A 13698-nucleotide genomic window follows, 5' to 3' on the forward strand; every position below is an offset into this window, starting at 1 on the left:
CGCCTGGGTGGCGCAGGGCAGGGGCGGTTGCGGCAGGCAGAGCTGGCCCGGGAGGAGCCGAGACACCTGTGCCCTGGGCCAGCGTGAGCGCAGCCCGGGAGCACCAGCCACGGTGGCGCGTGCGCATGCACATGCCGGGCAGACGCCTTGCTCTCGCCCGGTTCAGCGGGGCGTGTGGCGGGAGGGTTCTGGGCAGGGACGGGCGGCGTTTGCAAGGAGGAATGAATGGGGAAATAAAGCACACATGCACTGCATGGAAATGGGAAACGAGCTGAAACACAGCGAGGCAAAATATCAAAATAAGTGTTTTATTGAAATGCAGAACAAAAAAATGGCAACAATGTCGCTTCAGGGAATAAAGAAGGAAATGCACAAAGGGAGGGTGGGGGAGGGGAGAACAAACCAAAAGGGATGTGAGCTGGTGACCGGGAGGGGAGGGTCGGCCCCACTTCCGCAGCGGCCCCCTCGGGAAGGGGGCGGGGGGAGCCAAGTCGCCCCCCGGCCAAATCCTGCGCCGAGCGGCCCCAGGCGGCTCCTGCAGGCACAGCGCGAATGCCCGCAGACGGGCACGCGGACGGCACTTCCAAAGGGGCCCGCAAAGGCTCGGCTGCGGGAAACGCAACTCTGGCCTCTGATGCCCGACCGGGTTTCCTGCGGGTGCCGCTTCGCCTCCAAGCCTGAGGAGAGCAGGATGGACCGGGTCCCTGGGCCTGAGCGGGGCCGTGGGAGGCCTCATCCCCCTTGCCCGGCTGCCCGAGTGGCCAAGGGCCGCAGCCTTGCCGAGGCCCCGTCCCGGCCGGGGCAAGAGGAGTCAGGCCAGGGCAGCCACGTCGGGGGAGCTGCAGATGCGCTGCACCGGACCCGAGAGCAGACTGCACAGCGCCGCCCCGGGGCCCTTTCCGGAGAGGCCGGCAGGCCCAGGCGCCCCCACTTTATTCCCTGGGCAGTGGCAATGGGCTCGGCCAAGGACTCACACTGAGGGGGGAGAGGGCCAAGCCGCTTGCCCACTGCTGGCCTGTGCCCCAGAGTGGAAAGCCAGTGGGGGCTTGGGCCTGCCGGACGGCCCCTCTGTCCCCGGCCCTCGGGGAGGAGGGAGGGGAGGGTGAAACCCGTCCGGAGCCCTTTCTCGTGCCTGCCTCCGCCCCACTCGGTGTCAGCAGCAGGGGGCAGGGGCGGAGGGTGTCCCTCGGGCGGCTGGATTTGCTCCGGGACCCCCCGGGAGCCCCTTGCACTGCAGCATTCAACGGCACTCCCTGGAGGGTGGCCTTCACCCCCCTGCCCAGAGACTGGCCATGCCTGTTGCCTCCCCCAGGCGGCCTTGGGGGTGAGGGTGGACCAGTGAGCAGGCATGCAATGGGAGGGGTGGAGGGGAGCTCTTCAGACGTGGATCTCTGCAGCTCCCCCACGTCCGAGGGGCGACCAGGAGCCGAGCTCGCAGCCCAGCCGCTTTGCCTCATGGCGACAAGCCCCCCTCCTGGGGCAGCTGCGGCCACTAAGCGTCTCCCCAGGCGAAGGGCCGGGCGCGGAGAGCATGGCAGGGCCCTCGGAAGGACGGCCACTCGCCGGCAGGGGCTGACGGGAGGGGGGCCTGGAGCCGTGTGCCAGCAGTGGCACTCCAGCGTTCCGAAATGGCCAAATCCCCCCCGAGCCGACCTGAATCGGGGCCGAAATTGCACGCACCTCTGGAGACGAGGAAGCGAGACGCAAGGCACAAACGGCACTCCCTGAGGGGGATCTGGGCCGGCTGGTGGCGCTGCCAGAGCGGGCGCCTGCCTCCCATGCCGCCTGCGCCTGCCCACACGCGGGACACTTATGGCGGGCGCCGGCACTCTGTCCCGTGGACACTGTCCACAGCCCAGGTGTTCCCGGACCCGCTCAGAAAGAGCTGCCCACTTTAATTCTGGGGTTGGGAGTGTCGTGACGGGGTGGCACAGAAATGAAATAAATAACAAGAATAATATTAAAAGCCCCGTTGGGGTGGGAAGCGGAGAGGGCGGCTCGTGGTGCTGGCTGGGGTGCACGAGGGCTCAGCTTGCCCCAGACAGACAAACGATGCGCCCCACAGGGCGGCCGGACCGCAAGGACGGCGGCGCGGCCCAGGCCCTCCGGACCACCGATGCCCAACCGGGACCCCAAGCCCTCCTTCCTGAAGTCCCTCACACCGCACGGCACAGACGAGGTCCCGCCTTCGTGGGAGGGCTACCCAGCGGGGGCGCCACAAGCCGGGAAACGTGGAGTTGCCCCCGGAGGCGAGGCCACGCGAGGGGCGCTCGGCTGCAGGGCAGGCGGCGCAGGCATCTGCCGGTGCTCCAGCGGGAACCCTTCCTTCGAGCGGCCGCTGGGGGCGCCCACTGCTCAGGCGCTCCTCAGGGGCGGCAGGGAGAGGGCGCCTGCTGCGCGGGGCCCCAGGCCCTGCTCCTCACGGGCAGCTCCACCAGCAGCTGCTTCCAGAACCGCCCGCGCGGGTGAGCCGAGGCCTCGCCCCGCCACTTAATGACGGTGAGGGCGGCCCTGGCCCGGCGGAGCTCTTTGACCCGGCTCTTCCCGACGGCCTTGTACTGGACCAGGATCACGCGGATGGTGCCCCGGGAGGCCATGTCCGCCAGGCCGGCCCTGAGCTCCAGCAGCGCCTGCGTGCCCTGCAGCACGTAGTTGGGGCTCAGCACGACCAGGAGGCGGCGGCTCCGCTGGATGAAGCTCAGCGTCTCGTCCGTGACAACTGGGGGAGAGAACACACGGGCAGGTCAGGGCGGGCCTCCGGGGGGCAGGCGGGGGGCTGCGGCCCGGGGCCTCGGCACGGCTTTCCGGCGCAGCCCACAAGGCCGTGGAAGCCGAGGAGCCGGTGGGCAGCTCAGCCGGACTCCCACGGGCTGGCTGGAGTGCCCCCGGGGCCCCCTTCTCCCCAGCCGTCCTGCCCCCCCAGCTCCTGCCAGCCCCTCCTTTTGGGGAAGAGCCGCGCCAGAGAGTCGCCAGGCGCCCGCGGTGCCATCCTGCAGGATGCAGCCATCCAAGCGAAGCCGCGACTCTCTGACCCACCGGGGCTTTTACACGCTTCATTCTCTGGCTTTTCAACGCATTCATTTCACAGGCGTTAATTTCTTAGGGTGGCTTGCATGTTTTTAATGCCCCCCCCAACCTTAGAGGTTTATTCTTCGATCGTTCACACGTTTCCCCCCTCCTGCACGCCTTCCGGCCAAGGGGGCGGGCAACTTTGCGCTGGGCATCGCCTGACAGTGCAAATCGCCATCCCCTGGGGAAACCGCCATTCACCCTGGAAGGTGCAGCCGGCCAGCACGGCAGCCCCTGCGCCAGCCACGTGGGTGGATTATGCCCCCAACCCCCCCTGCTGGCTTAGACACACGTCTGCCCCACACTGCCTTTGGGAATCTGGAAAGGTGACTAATACGTGCTACAAGTGAGGGAACGAACAACTAAAACCCACTACGTTCATAGCCAGCCAGCCTGCCTTCTCCTTCTCTGCGGCTGCTGCTGGAGAAATCCAAATACAGAGAAGCGTCATTTTCAGAAGGATAAGCAAGCTACTAGTCCTCATGACAATATGCTGCTTCAGTATCCGAGGCAGTGTGCCAGCCACTGGGAACACAACCAGGAGGGGGCAGTTGTCCTCTCGTCCTGCGTGTGAGTTGTCCCCCGCATGAGCAGCGGGCTGGACTGGATGGCGCCCAGGCCTGCCCAGCCTCAGGGATCCATCCGCCTTTCCTCCTGGAAGCAGAACACCAGGAAGCTCAGCGCAGGACCCAAGCACAGACGCCCCGGGCACACGCACGCACCCCAGAACCGCTGGCCATGCGTCCTCCAGCCACAAACACCATTGACGGCCACTGTGCGCAGCAGCCACCAGAAGCCAACTTCTTTCCCGGACTAATCTCGTTCTCTTCTACTCCCCTTGACACGACCGGCTGTCCCTCCCTGCATTTGGCGGCATCAAACTGCACCGTCTCTCCGTGTGCTACATGGGCAAGTCCACTCTTTGTCTGAGGTGCATCTCCCACCCGTCGGATGTCTCCGAGTTATGAAGGAGCTGGAGAAAGGGGGCTGTGGCATTTCCCCGCTTCTGCTCGATGTCACTCCTGCCACTGGGGAGAAACTGGGAGGGGGCCCAGGAAGGCTACGCCCGCCCCCCTGCAGGCAGCACGGCACGACCCACGCAGGCTGCGCCGGGACTGCAGTGCGCGTCCTTCGGGGGAGTCCGGGGGAGTCCCGCGCTGGCTGGCCCGAAAGGGCAGGCGAGCTGTCGGGGGCGAAGGCAGCCCTTCCAGTGACTTGCCCTCCGGCGTTCCTGGGGAGACGTGGGGCACGGGGGGCGGGGGAGACGGGACAAGCGCCACTCCGCCCCTCCCTGGGATGTGTCCGGGGGACTGAGAAGGGCCGGGCCGGGCCTGGCAGGCGCAGGAGACCACGTTTTGGGAAAGCGTGGGTCTCAGCCACGCCCCCGTTGCCCTCCTTCCCACGGCCGTGATCCTGAGGACAGAAATGGGCCAGAGGGGGCAGGTCTCCTGTGATGCAGCTTCCCGCAATCTCCTCTCAGAAACCCTTCCCAGATCCACCCAACGGGGCCTTGGGACAAACCTCTATCCAGTGGAGAACTCGCACGGGCATCCCACTCACGCGGGCTGGTGCTTGACCTGGGAGGTGCAGCCAGGTGGCGCGGCCAAGGACACACCGGCGAAGCACCTGCCCGTCTCCAGTTAAAAGGGTGCTGCAGTGGGGCCTGTTCACAGCTCAGCTCCCAGCGAGGAGAAGGTGTGAGCCGGGAAATGCCCGCAAGGGCGCCGGGTGGCACAAACTGCCGGTGGGCTGGGCCAGAGCGTGGACGTTTTCCTAGCAAGAAGCAGAAACGCTGCGGCTGCCACAGAATCCTAGAGCAGGAGGGTGGGAAGGGGCCGCCGGTCCCGCCGGCCGCTGAGCGCAGGGACTCAAACGCGGAGTCTGCCTGAAAGCCTGCGTCTTAGCCATCTGCTCCCTCCAGGACGTGACTCCACATCTGGAAATGCTCCTGCTAGCTGCAGGAAGATAAACCGTGGGGCTCTGCGAGGCTCTTCCGAGCCAAGGAGGGGCTGCGCCTGTCAAGGAAATCGGTGGGGTAGAGAAACGCGGGGATGGAGAAACCCTCCCGATGTCGGAGGAGCCGCGCGGTAATCCTTCTCCTGCCGCAGGCGCGTCTGGGGGGCTTAGTCTTCCACCTGCGAGGGAGACGGAGGCTCTCCAAGACGCCGGTGATGATCTGACAGCTATTTCGTGTCTTGCCGTGTTTGCCTAAGCAGATTAGCCCCCTCTGGGGATGAACGCGGCAGTAGAGGGAGAGGGACGAGGGCGCCCCTGCATGCCAAAAGCTGGAGGGGGCTGCGCGTGGCAGGACGGAGGGCGGCCAGGCAGCGCACTGCACACCGGGGCGGCAGGCTGGGAAGCGCCGGCAGCCCAGGGAGAGCCTGGGAAACCCCCAGGAGCGAGGCCGATCGCAGGCTGGGGCGCCCCTGAGCGAGCGCCACTCCTTTCCACGTCATTTGCCCAGTTCCAGCCAGGGGTCGGTCCCCTTAAGTTCAGCACAGCCTGTGAAGACAAGTTCAGGCCGGCTCCACGAAGGGGGCTGCTCCTTGGCCTGCCTGACGCTCTGCTCACCGGCCCCCCTTCCCCTCGCTGGGCTTTCCCGGCCGATCCCATCACTGCACGGAAGGCCAGCAGGACGTCCGCCTGGTCCTCATCTGCCCAGCTGCAGGGGCGCTCCAGCCAGAAAGCCTTCGAGGGGCCTGCCACGGAGGGGGGCTCCTGGGGGGCTCCTGGGGAAAAGTCTCCCAGAAGCTTGCCCATGTGGCTGTGAGAAAAGCCGGAAACGGGGGTGCGGGAGCTCTCTCTCGATGCAGCTCAAGCCCCCAGCCCCAAAAATAATTAAAGGAGGACCGTCTGTCCAAAGCCGAACCAGCATGCAGGTCGCAGGTAAGCGTATCTGCCGAATGCACCGTGAAGCCGGGAGGATTCAGGCTGGAAACTCAGTGGTGGAGGCGCATTCATGCGCACCCCACGGTATAAAGTGAAGGGGAACAGCCGGCCAGAAGAGAGTTCAGGAAGCTTCCAAGCAAGTGCTGAAAGGGGCAACTTGGAAAAGAGCTGCCTGCCTATTCCATGTGTGGACTGCAATTCCCATCGCGCCACAGCACTGCTTGAATGGGCTCGTGGAGGGTGAGCTCATCGGGACGGCACCGCACGCTCCCCCCGGCTGGCCTGCACAATAAATGCAGTGCAAGGCCACACGCTTATGGTGAGCGAGGAGCCCCTGGACGTGAGCTCCCGTGGGGGCCAGGCAGGGTCCGGGACCCTTCAGGCCAGGGGAAGAGCCCAGCACAACTCCGAAGGGAGGCAGCGCTGCAGCCGGGGAGCCATCCGAGGACGGAGCACGGCTGTCTTCCCGGCTGGTCCAAAACGGCGGCGGAACAGAAGGAGCGGAGCGAACGGCGGGGAGGCGGCTCCTGCCTGAGCAGCATCCAGGCTCGAACCAGGAGGAAGGGGACACTCGCCGGCAGCGGCGACGGCTCTGCCGCCCAAATTCGTGCCTGGCTTGGCTCAGCCCCCTCGCCTCTCATTCTGGCATGCGGCTTCCCGCAGCACAGGGGCCACGACGTGGCCGCTTTCTGCTGCATCCCGAAGGGAGGCGGGGAACACACGGCACGGAGCCCGTTGCACTGCAGAACGGTGGGTTTAGACGGGCCAGAGGCCTGCGGCTCCTGTGGCCACGCCGGGAGCTGTAGGGCTGAGCCAAGCCGGGTATAGGGCTGAGCCAGGCCTTCGCTCTGCCGCGACTCACACAGCACCGCACCTTAAGCACGGTCCGTCGGGAGCTGGGCAGCCCCAGCGAGCCCCTTCCCTGGGCCTCCAGGCAGCCCCCCGCGGGCGAATTTCCTCCAGCAGCCTCTGCGATACGACCCGCTTTCCAGGGCCCTGCCAAGACCCCGAGACCGAGCACACGAAGCGAAGGGCGGCCGCCTTGCCCCCGGCCCTTCCCGCTCACAAGCCCGCTCCTCAACCACCCCACGCCCAGACGCCTTTCCTTGCCATCACTGCGCTAAGTACAATAATACCAAGAACTGCAGAAACAAAATGAGTTTAAGCAGGACAATTTGTGAGCGACAGGAAGCATTTGTTTATCCTAACCCCCGTGGTCCGCTTTGCAGAATCAGTGCTCCTGGCACTTTGCTGAGACTTTCTGCAGCAACAGCGATGCTCTCCATGTCCTGACTGGGGACTAGCTACCCCCCGAGACGTCCCGCAAGAGCCAGAGGGTCACAAAGCATTGTTTTCATGCGGTAAATAGAGAGAGAGATGTGTGGGGGCAAAGAACAAAATGTGGAACAAAGGGGGGCACGGTGCAGCCTTGGGCCCCCGCCTGCCTCCCCGACCCCAACACCAGCCAGGACCTCTTTCCATAAATCAGCCACAGATCTGCCACCGCAGCGGAGCTGATCCCCTGTAAGGAAGCTCCTGTGAGTGCCGTCAGACATTTTGCCAGGGGGACAAGTGTAAGGAGAAAGCACCAGCCCATCACAAGCTCAAGGGAGGAGAAAACCAGCCCCTGTGGGGTTTAAAAGACTTTCCGAAATGCTGGGCAGCCAAGGTCCTGCCGCTCCGCCTTCGCTCGGAACTGGCTTGGTTCGTTTCGCCTGCTGTCACATCGTTTCCCCCACCTTGTGCGCACCAATCTGTTGGATCACGAGCTCAGGCATCCCCAGCCAGCTATGCAAGCACGTGGGCTGTGGGGGGGGGGGCGTGCAAGAGCGAGAGGGGGGAGGGAGGGGGAAAGCTGGCCACGGCGGCATGTTTGAGATACTCACTTCCCCCCGGGAGGCTGTCCCTGTCGAAAATGCACAGCTTGTAGCCGAACTCGCTCTCCAGAACCCCTCGCAATGTCAGCAGCACGAACTCTTCTTCCTCGGCGTTCCTCGCGTAGGAAATATAAATGTCATACTCCTTCCCGTCTGACAGCCCCGGTTGGAGAGACCCACGGAGAGGGCGAGAGAACAAAAGCGCTCCCATGAGTCGGGTACATTCGGTTCGCCTAATCAGCCCCTGCTCCGGGAGGAAAGCAAACCGCCGGGGCCCCGGGCCAAGCAGCAAAGGCGACAGAGCCTTCTCTGCCTCGCCGGTCCCACCTCCCGGGGCAGCGTAACAAGCACACGGCCCTCAGGACGGGGATCAACGAGGCGTCCAGACGGTGCCGGGGCTTTCCAGCCCCCAAGCAGGAGGCCAGCCCGAGCTCTCTGGCTCCCAAGGGCCCCCTGCAGCCTTCCTTCTGCGGAGAACCTCTGCTTTGGAGGGAGGCCCCGGCTCCGATGGGATAGGGAGGAGATGCGGGAAGTCAGAAGGGGACCTGGACCGAAGTTCTCCCTTGCCGGAAGCCGTCGTGCGAAAGAGCGGAAAGTGGATTGCGATGTGGAGCTGCGCATGTCCCTCAGCACTGGCGCCACGTGCCGCCAAGCCGGCTCATCCTGCAGACCTGCCTCGGAGCACCGGGATGCCTCCCCGGTTGCCTCTGAATGCTTTACTGCGCTTCGGTTTGGCTCTGTTTTATACTCCTGGAGCCTTTTGAAACCAGTTTGGTGAGCCTCAGAGAGGCAGCACAGAAAGGCAGCCCGTGCGTTAAAGAGCAACGGATACGGCACGGCTGCGGCTTCCCTGCGCGTTGTCTCGCGAGTGTGGATTCCGACGCTGTGGCACCAGCAGCGGAGGAGGCCCGGCGAGGAGGTGGATCGACTCTGCCAAGGGAGCCGCAGCTCGGAGCTGTCAAGGGCTGGGCAGGGCTGTCAAGGACAAGATACTTGCGGGGGGAGGGGGGGCTCATTGGCAGGTCCCCACAAATCGGAGCTGGCTTGATGGCACAACAGAACAGCGCATCAGCAAAGGCACCTCTACGGAGAACGTGTCGTTATTAATAATACATCTTCCCAACGAAGTTCACGAAACAATAAAAGCCACCAGCAAAACAATTTAAATACAATCTTCACAGAAGGGGCAGCTCTGCAGCCACAGTTAATCCTTCAAAGCCTTCGTAAACAAGGCTCGGGAAACAGGCAGCATTTGGAATATCAAGAGCTCCAAGAGGCGGCATTGCTGCCCACACGACTGTGGCGCGGACGGCGACAGCAACGGGGAAGCACGGCGAAGGGGAGGGAGGTGCTGCTCCAGGAGGAGCCGGGGGGCCGCTGGGGAGGGGCGTTCCAGTGGCGGGGGGGGCAAGAAGGGTGGCGTGTGAGGCAGGCCAGGGGACCGGAGGCTGGCCGAGGGGAAGGAGGGGAGGGTGAAGCCAGAGCGGGGGCGGGAGGCAACGCAGGCCCAACGCTACAGGCGAGCCCAGCATCCTCTAAGGCAGGGGTGGCGAGCCTTTCAGAGACCGAGTGCCCACACTGGAACCTCAAACCCACATATTTATCACAAAGGGCCAACACTGCAATCAAACCTGAAAACTGAGGTTTTAGTTTAGAAAAAACACCTCGCAGCTGGTCCAGACAAATATATATAACCTTGGCAGCGCACTGACTGGCCATGCAAAAGCTCGGACGAGTCGCAGTTCATGAGTCGTGGCTCATAAGGTCATCGCCTGACACCACTACTCCTTTCCGAGCATGCGCGTGGCCCCTATGTGTGCTGTCATCCGATGCTCGGTTGCTGGGGCGATGCTGGGGCGACCGGGCTCGCGTGCCGACAGAGAGGGCTCTGCGTGCCCGCTGTGGCCCACGTGCCACAGGTTCTCCACCACTGCTCTAAGGCGACAGGAGCCAGGAGAGGATGTGGAACAAAAGAAACATCGCAACGCACGAGGCCGAGGCAAGAGAGATTCAGGAGGGTGAAGGCAGAGGAGGGCGGCGAAGCTGCGGAAGTGGCAGGCCAGAAAGAAGAGGACCGCCGCGGTCGGGCTGGAAAAGGAATGGGCACCTGAGCCGTTTCCCACGGGAAGCGCAGACATTCCGCCTGCCCACCTGGAAGAGCAGGGCGCAGAAACGCAGGGCTGAGCTACACGATGGGACCAGCATGCAAGCTGAACTGGGGCAGCTTTCCTGGCGTGGGGGAGGGGATGCTGGGGCTTCTTGGAAGCAAGCCGCTCCCATAATTAAGGGGCAGCGAGCCCGTGAGGGCGGAGAGGGGCCAAGGCCGTGCACAGCAAGGACACACAGTGCCCCAGCCACTTACCGAGGATGGATTCGTCCGTCCCAAAACGAGCCCGGTAGAAGAGGACCAGTTCAAGCCAGTAGACGTGGTAGACGACCGTCAGGGCGACCACGAGGAGAACCGTGGCTCCCAGGCCACAGACCAGCTCCACCGTGTACCTCGGCAGTGGAGCTGCGGGGAGCAAGGAAGAGGAGCGGCTCACGGGCGCGGTAACGAAAGCAGCACATGAGTAAAAATGCAGAACGAGAACCTTCAGAATCAGCAAGGCCAGGGCTGGTTAGTTGGGCCAGACGTGTCTATTTCAAATACCCCAGAAGCGGCCTCAAGAGCTTCAGCCACTGGGTGGCCTCCACCCTCCAAAATAAAGGGAAGAAGGAAAGGGAAAGAGGGAGATGAGGGGTGGGGGTTGAAGGACCAGGTGTCTATTCCTACAAGTTGGGTGGAGTTAGAGGCATCCCAGGGCAGGGACTGTGTCATTCCTAGGTGTGCTGCACCGGCACCTGGCTGAAATCCTTCTCCTGAGCCCAGGCCCAAATCCAGCCCAGGTCTTGCCACGGCAATTCCCTTTGCTCCCGAGGGTCCCGTCTAGGGATGCCCGGGCATCATCCGAGCGCAGATGCTGGGCAAGCAAACGGAGGAGGCGCCACGCCGACAGCCGGCTGGCTCATTCCCCCAGGCGGCGTGTGTGATTCACCCAGAGGCCGGTGTGCGAGGAGATGAAGTGCTGGGAACAGGGGCCGAGAGATCCCCACTCCTGCGAGAGCGGAAGCGTCACCGTCCCCCAAATGCCAACATTTTGCAAGAGTCGCGTGGCCAGCGCTGCCCGGGCGCTTCCTCACCTTTCATTTTCACAAGCGCCTGCTGAGAAACGGTCCCGTTATTGTTATGTGCGTGGCACGTAAAGTTGTGCTTCAGGTCCTGCTCGGTGACCTTCGGCAGGATCAGCGTGTTTTCGATTCTCGTGCTTCCGAGCACCAGGGGCGTCTCCCTGGAGGGAAGAGGGGGCAAAGAAACGGCTGCCAACAGAACACCACGAGGGAATCCGCCTGGAGTGCACTGCGATGCTCGATTGCAAATGAGCGTGTTTCTCTGTGCGCCCCTGTGCGCACCGAGAGCCAAGGGTAAGCAAAAGGCTACCCAGAGAGGGCTCAGACGAGCCTTCGCCACATCTCCTTTGGGCTGCCGCAACATGCGCCACACGAGGCCAGTCTGAGGAGCGCCCCAACCTCCGCAGGCAGACGATGCTGCCGCCAGGCGGTGGGGGTGCCTGCGCAGGAAACGTGGCCCCCGCTGGACAGGAGCTCCAGCTCCTGGCCTGCTGGCGACCAACAGATTCCTGCGTGTCTTGGAAGCAGATTATCTGAACGCCGCCTTCCTGCCCTTGAGTCTTCCCGAGCATTTAGTTATTGCGAAAATGGATATACTGCTTTCCAGCGTGCTATAAAAGCAATTTACTGAAGTGATAAAAAGCGTTAACACAGAGAAGCGGCGCACAGGAGATCTCCACTGGCCGGGCCAGAGTGACGCTGGCCGGCTCACCCTGCGGGGTCTTTGGCAGAGCTCAGCAAGCCGAGGATGAAGGCCCCCATGGCGGCTCGGAAGGGCTCTCCAGAGGGCAGGCACGGCGGCCTGGGTAGCCCAGTGCGAGGGGCAGGGGCCGCCGGGGGGCCCTCGGGGCACACAGGCCCGAGAGCTCCTCCGGAAGACCCAAGGGGCCGGCGGGGGCGTGAGTGACGAGGTGAGCCGGTCCCGAAGGGTTCAGTTGTGCGCATTCCTGGCCACTCTGAGCACTGTGCCAGGGGAAGGGCGGCGTGCGCCACGTGGCGCGACAAAAGGACGCAGGAGCTCCCCTGCCCCACTCCCCCAGCTGCGGGCTGCTCCCCCCGCGTCCTGCTGGCAAGGGCAGGCGCGCCCAAGCACAGAGCCCCCCCACCGCGGCACATCCGGGCTCCCGCGCTGCCCCACTGAGCCCCACTGCACTTCCTCCTGGCGTTCACGGCGCCCTTCGCCCCGCACGGGGCGCCCACCTCCCCGTTTTAGCCCACAAGGAGAAATGCGGCTCTTACTTATAGGAGGTGTTGAACGTGAGCACCGGGAACTCGTCTCTGAGCTTCCCGTTGATGGTCCACCAGACGTCCTGCAGAGAGTCCTTCAGGAACGTGAAGTAGACCTCGCAGCGCAGGACCAGCTCTTCTCCTGGCGGGCACAATCCCAGGACCAGCCTCAGCAACAGCAGCCCTTCCGGCCAGCCATGGGCCCACCTGGGGGGGCATCGGAAGTGCCCTGCTGGGCCAGGGCAAGGGCCGCCAGTCCCCGGGCGGCTCCCACAGCGGCTCACCGGGAGCTGCAAGGTGGAGTCCAGAAGCGGGACGGCCGGGCGAGGGCGGCTCTGCCCACGTCTCCAAGGACGGGCATCCGCTGGAGGCCGTCTGCAGCCACCAGGGCTAGCAGCCACAGAGCTCCCCACCCCGAAAGTCACCCGGAGGGTGGACAGCACTTCGCCTGGAAGCCACGAACGCCATGGCTCCATCTGCGCTCCGTGGAGCCCGTCCTTTGATCTCCCCGGACCTGGACAGCTTCGTGAGACGACCCGACGGGCTGCAGGTCGAAGGCTCTGCCTTCTCCATGCCTTCGCCTCTCGCTCACTCAGCACAGCTTGGGGAACCTTCCCAATGGGCCCGATTCACCGGCTGCGCCTGCCACTGGCCCCCTGCCCACAAGGGGCGGCTGCACTTTCCAGGGGATCCTGGGAATGGATCGCTGCTCCACCACATTCCTGTTTATTTCTGGTTTTGGTCCGCGTGCTGCTGCTACTTCTCCCCTCCTGAGTCTTCTTCCTCCTCCTCCTCCTCCTCGGGGGATGAAGCAGGAGGAGAAGTCACAGGGCAAGAGAGAATGGACCCCAAACGGTCTCAGGAGCCCTGGGACTGGGGGACCCATCCTGCAGCTCCAGGGAGGGGGAACAGCATCTCACACTGATTGCTGGTGACCAGGAAAGCTCACAGAGACCCCACAGAAACAATTTATAAAGCCCCCTGGGAATGAGGCAGAAAATGGGAAGCCCCTTTCATGGGGCATGAAAACTTGCAGGAAATTGCAGACTGGAAGGAGGTCTTGGCTCAGCCAGAGCTGTGTTTACTCCCGAGCTGGACACCCCCCCATGCCTTCACTGTAGTGGGTGACAAATGGGGGCTGGTGCCCCCCCCCCTGCAAAGGGGGTGCAAAAGTATCCAGAACACCTACAAAGAAAGCAAGGGTTCAGCCCTGGCAATGGGGAGCTCTCCCTGTGAGAAGGTCTTGAGCATTTCTCTTCCACTGAAGAAACCCAGTGGAATTGTCCCTCCAGTTTCTCAAACAGGTGGCGATCAGAAGACCCCCGAAATGAGACTCTGCCTCCAGGCAGGAGGCACCGGGGGTGGGGAGCGTGGCAAGCTGCTGCTGCCAGCCAGAGCCCACAACACTGGGCAGGATGGAACACTGCCCAGGCCCTGGGAAAAGGCGCTCGCACGACCTTAACAGGCA

At 63.8% G+C, this 13698-nt stretch overlaps 1 protein-coding gene across 1 annotated transcript in view; it reads right to left on the reverse strand.

Moving 5' to 3' along the window:
• Nucleotides 1-1302: 1302 nt before the first annotated feature.
• The window catches only part of LOC123036789 (interleukin 1 receptor accessory protein), a 45218-nt gene continuing 32822 nt past the window's right edge, over nucleotides 1303-13698 (reverse strand). Inside the window, exons 7-11 of the mRNA XM_044456227.1 lie at nucleotides 12243-12372; nucleotides 11016-11164; nucleotides 10198-10347; nucleotides 7845-7988; nucleotides 1303-2719 (exon numbers count right to left, since the gene is read on the reverse strand). Coding sequence (XP_044312162.1) covers nucleotides 2367-2719; nucleotides 7845-7988; nucleotides 10198-10347; nucleotides 11016-11164; nucleotides 12243-12372 — 926 coding nt within the window. The 3' untranslated portion in view covers nucleotides 1303-2366. The remainder of the gene's footprint in view (nucleotides 2720-7844; nucleotides 7989-10197; nucleotides 10348-11015; nucleotides 11165-12242; nucleotides 12373-13698) is intronic.

The sequence above is a fragment of the Varanus komodoensis genome, unplaced genomic scaffold (assembly GCF_004798865.1).
Source record: "Varanus komodoensis strain SLA01 unplaced genomic scaffold, ASM479886v1 scaffold82, whole genome shotgun sequence".
Taxonomy (NCBI): Eukaryota; Metazoa; Chordata; class Lepidosauria; order Squamata; family Varanidae; genus Varanus; species Varanus komodoensis.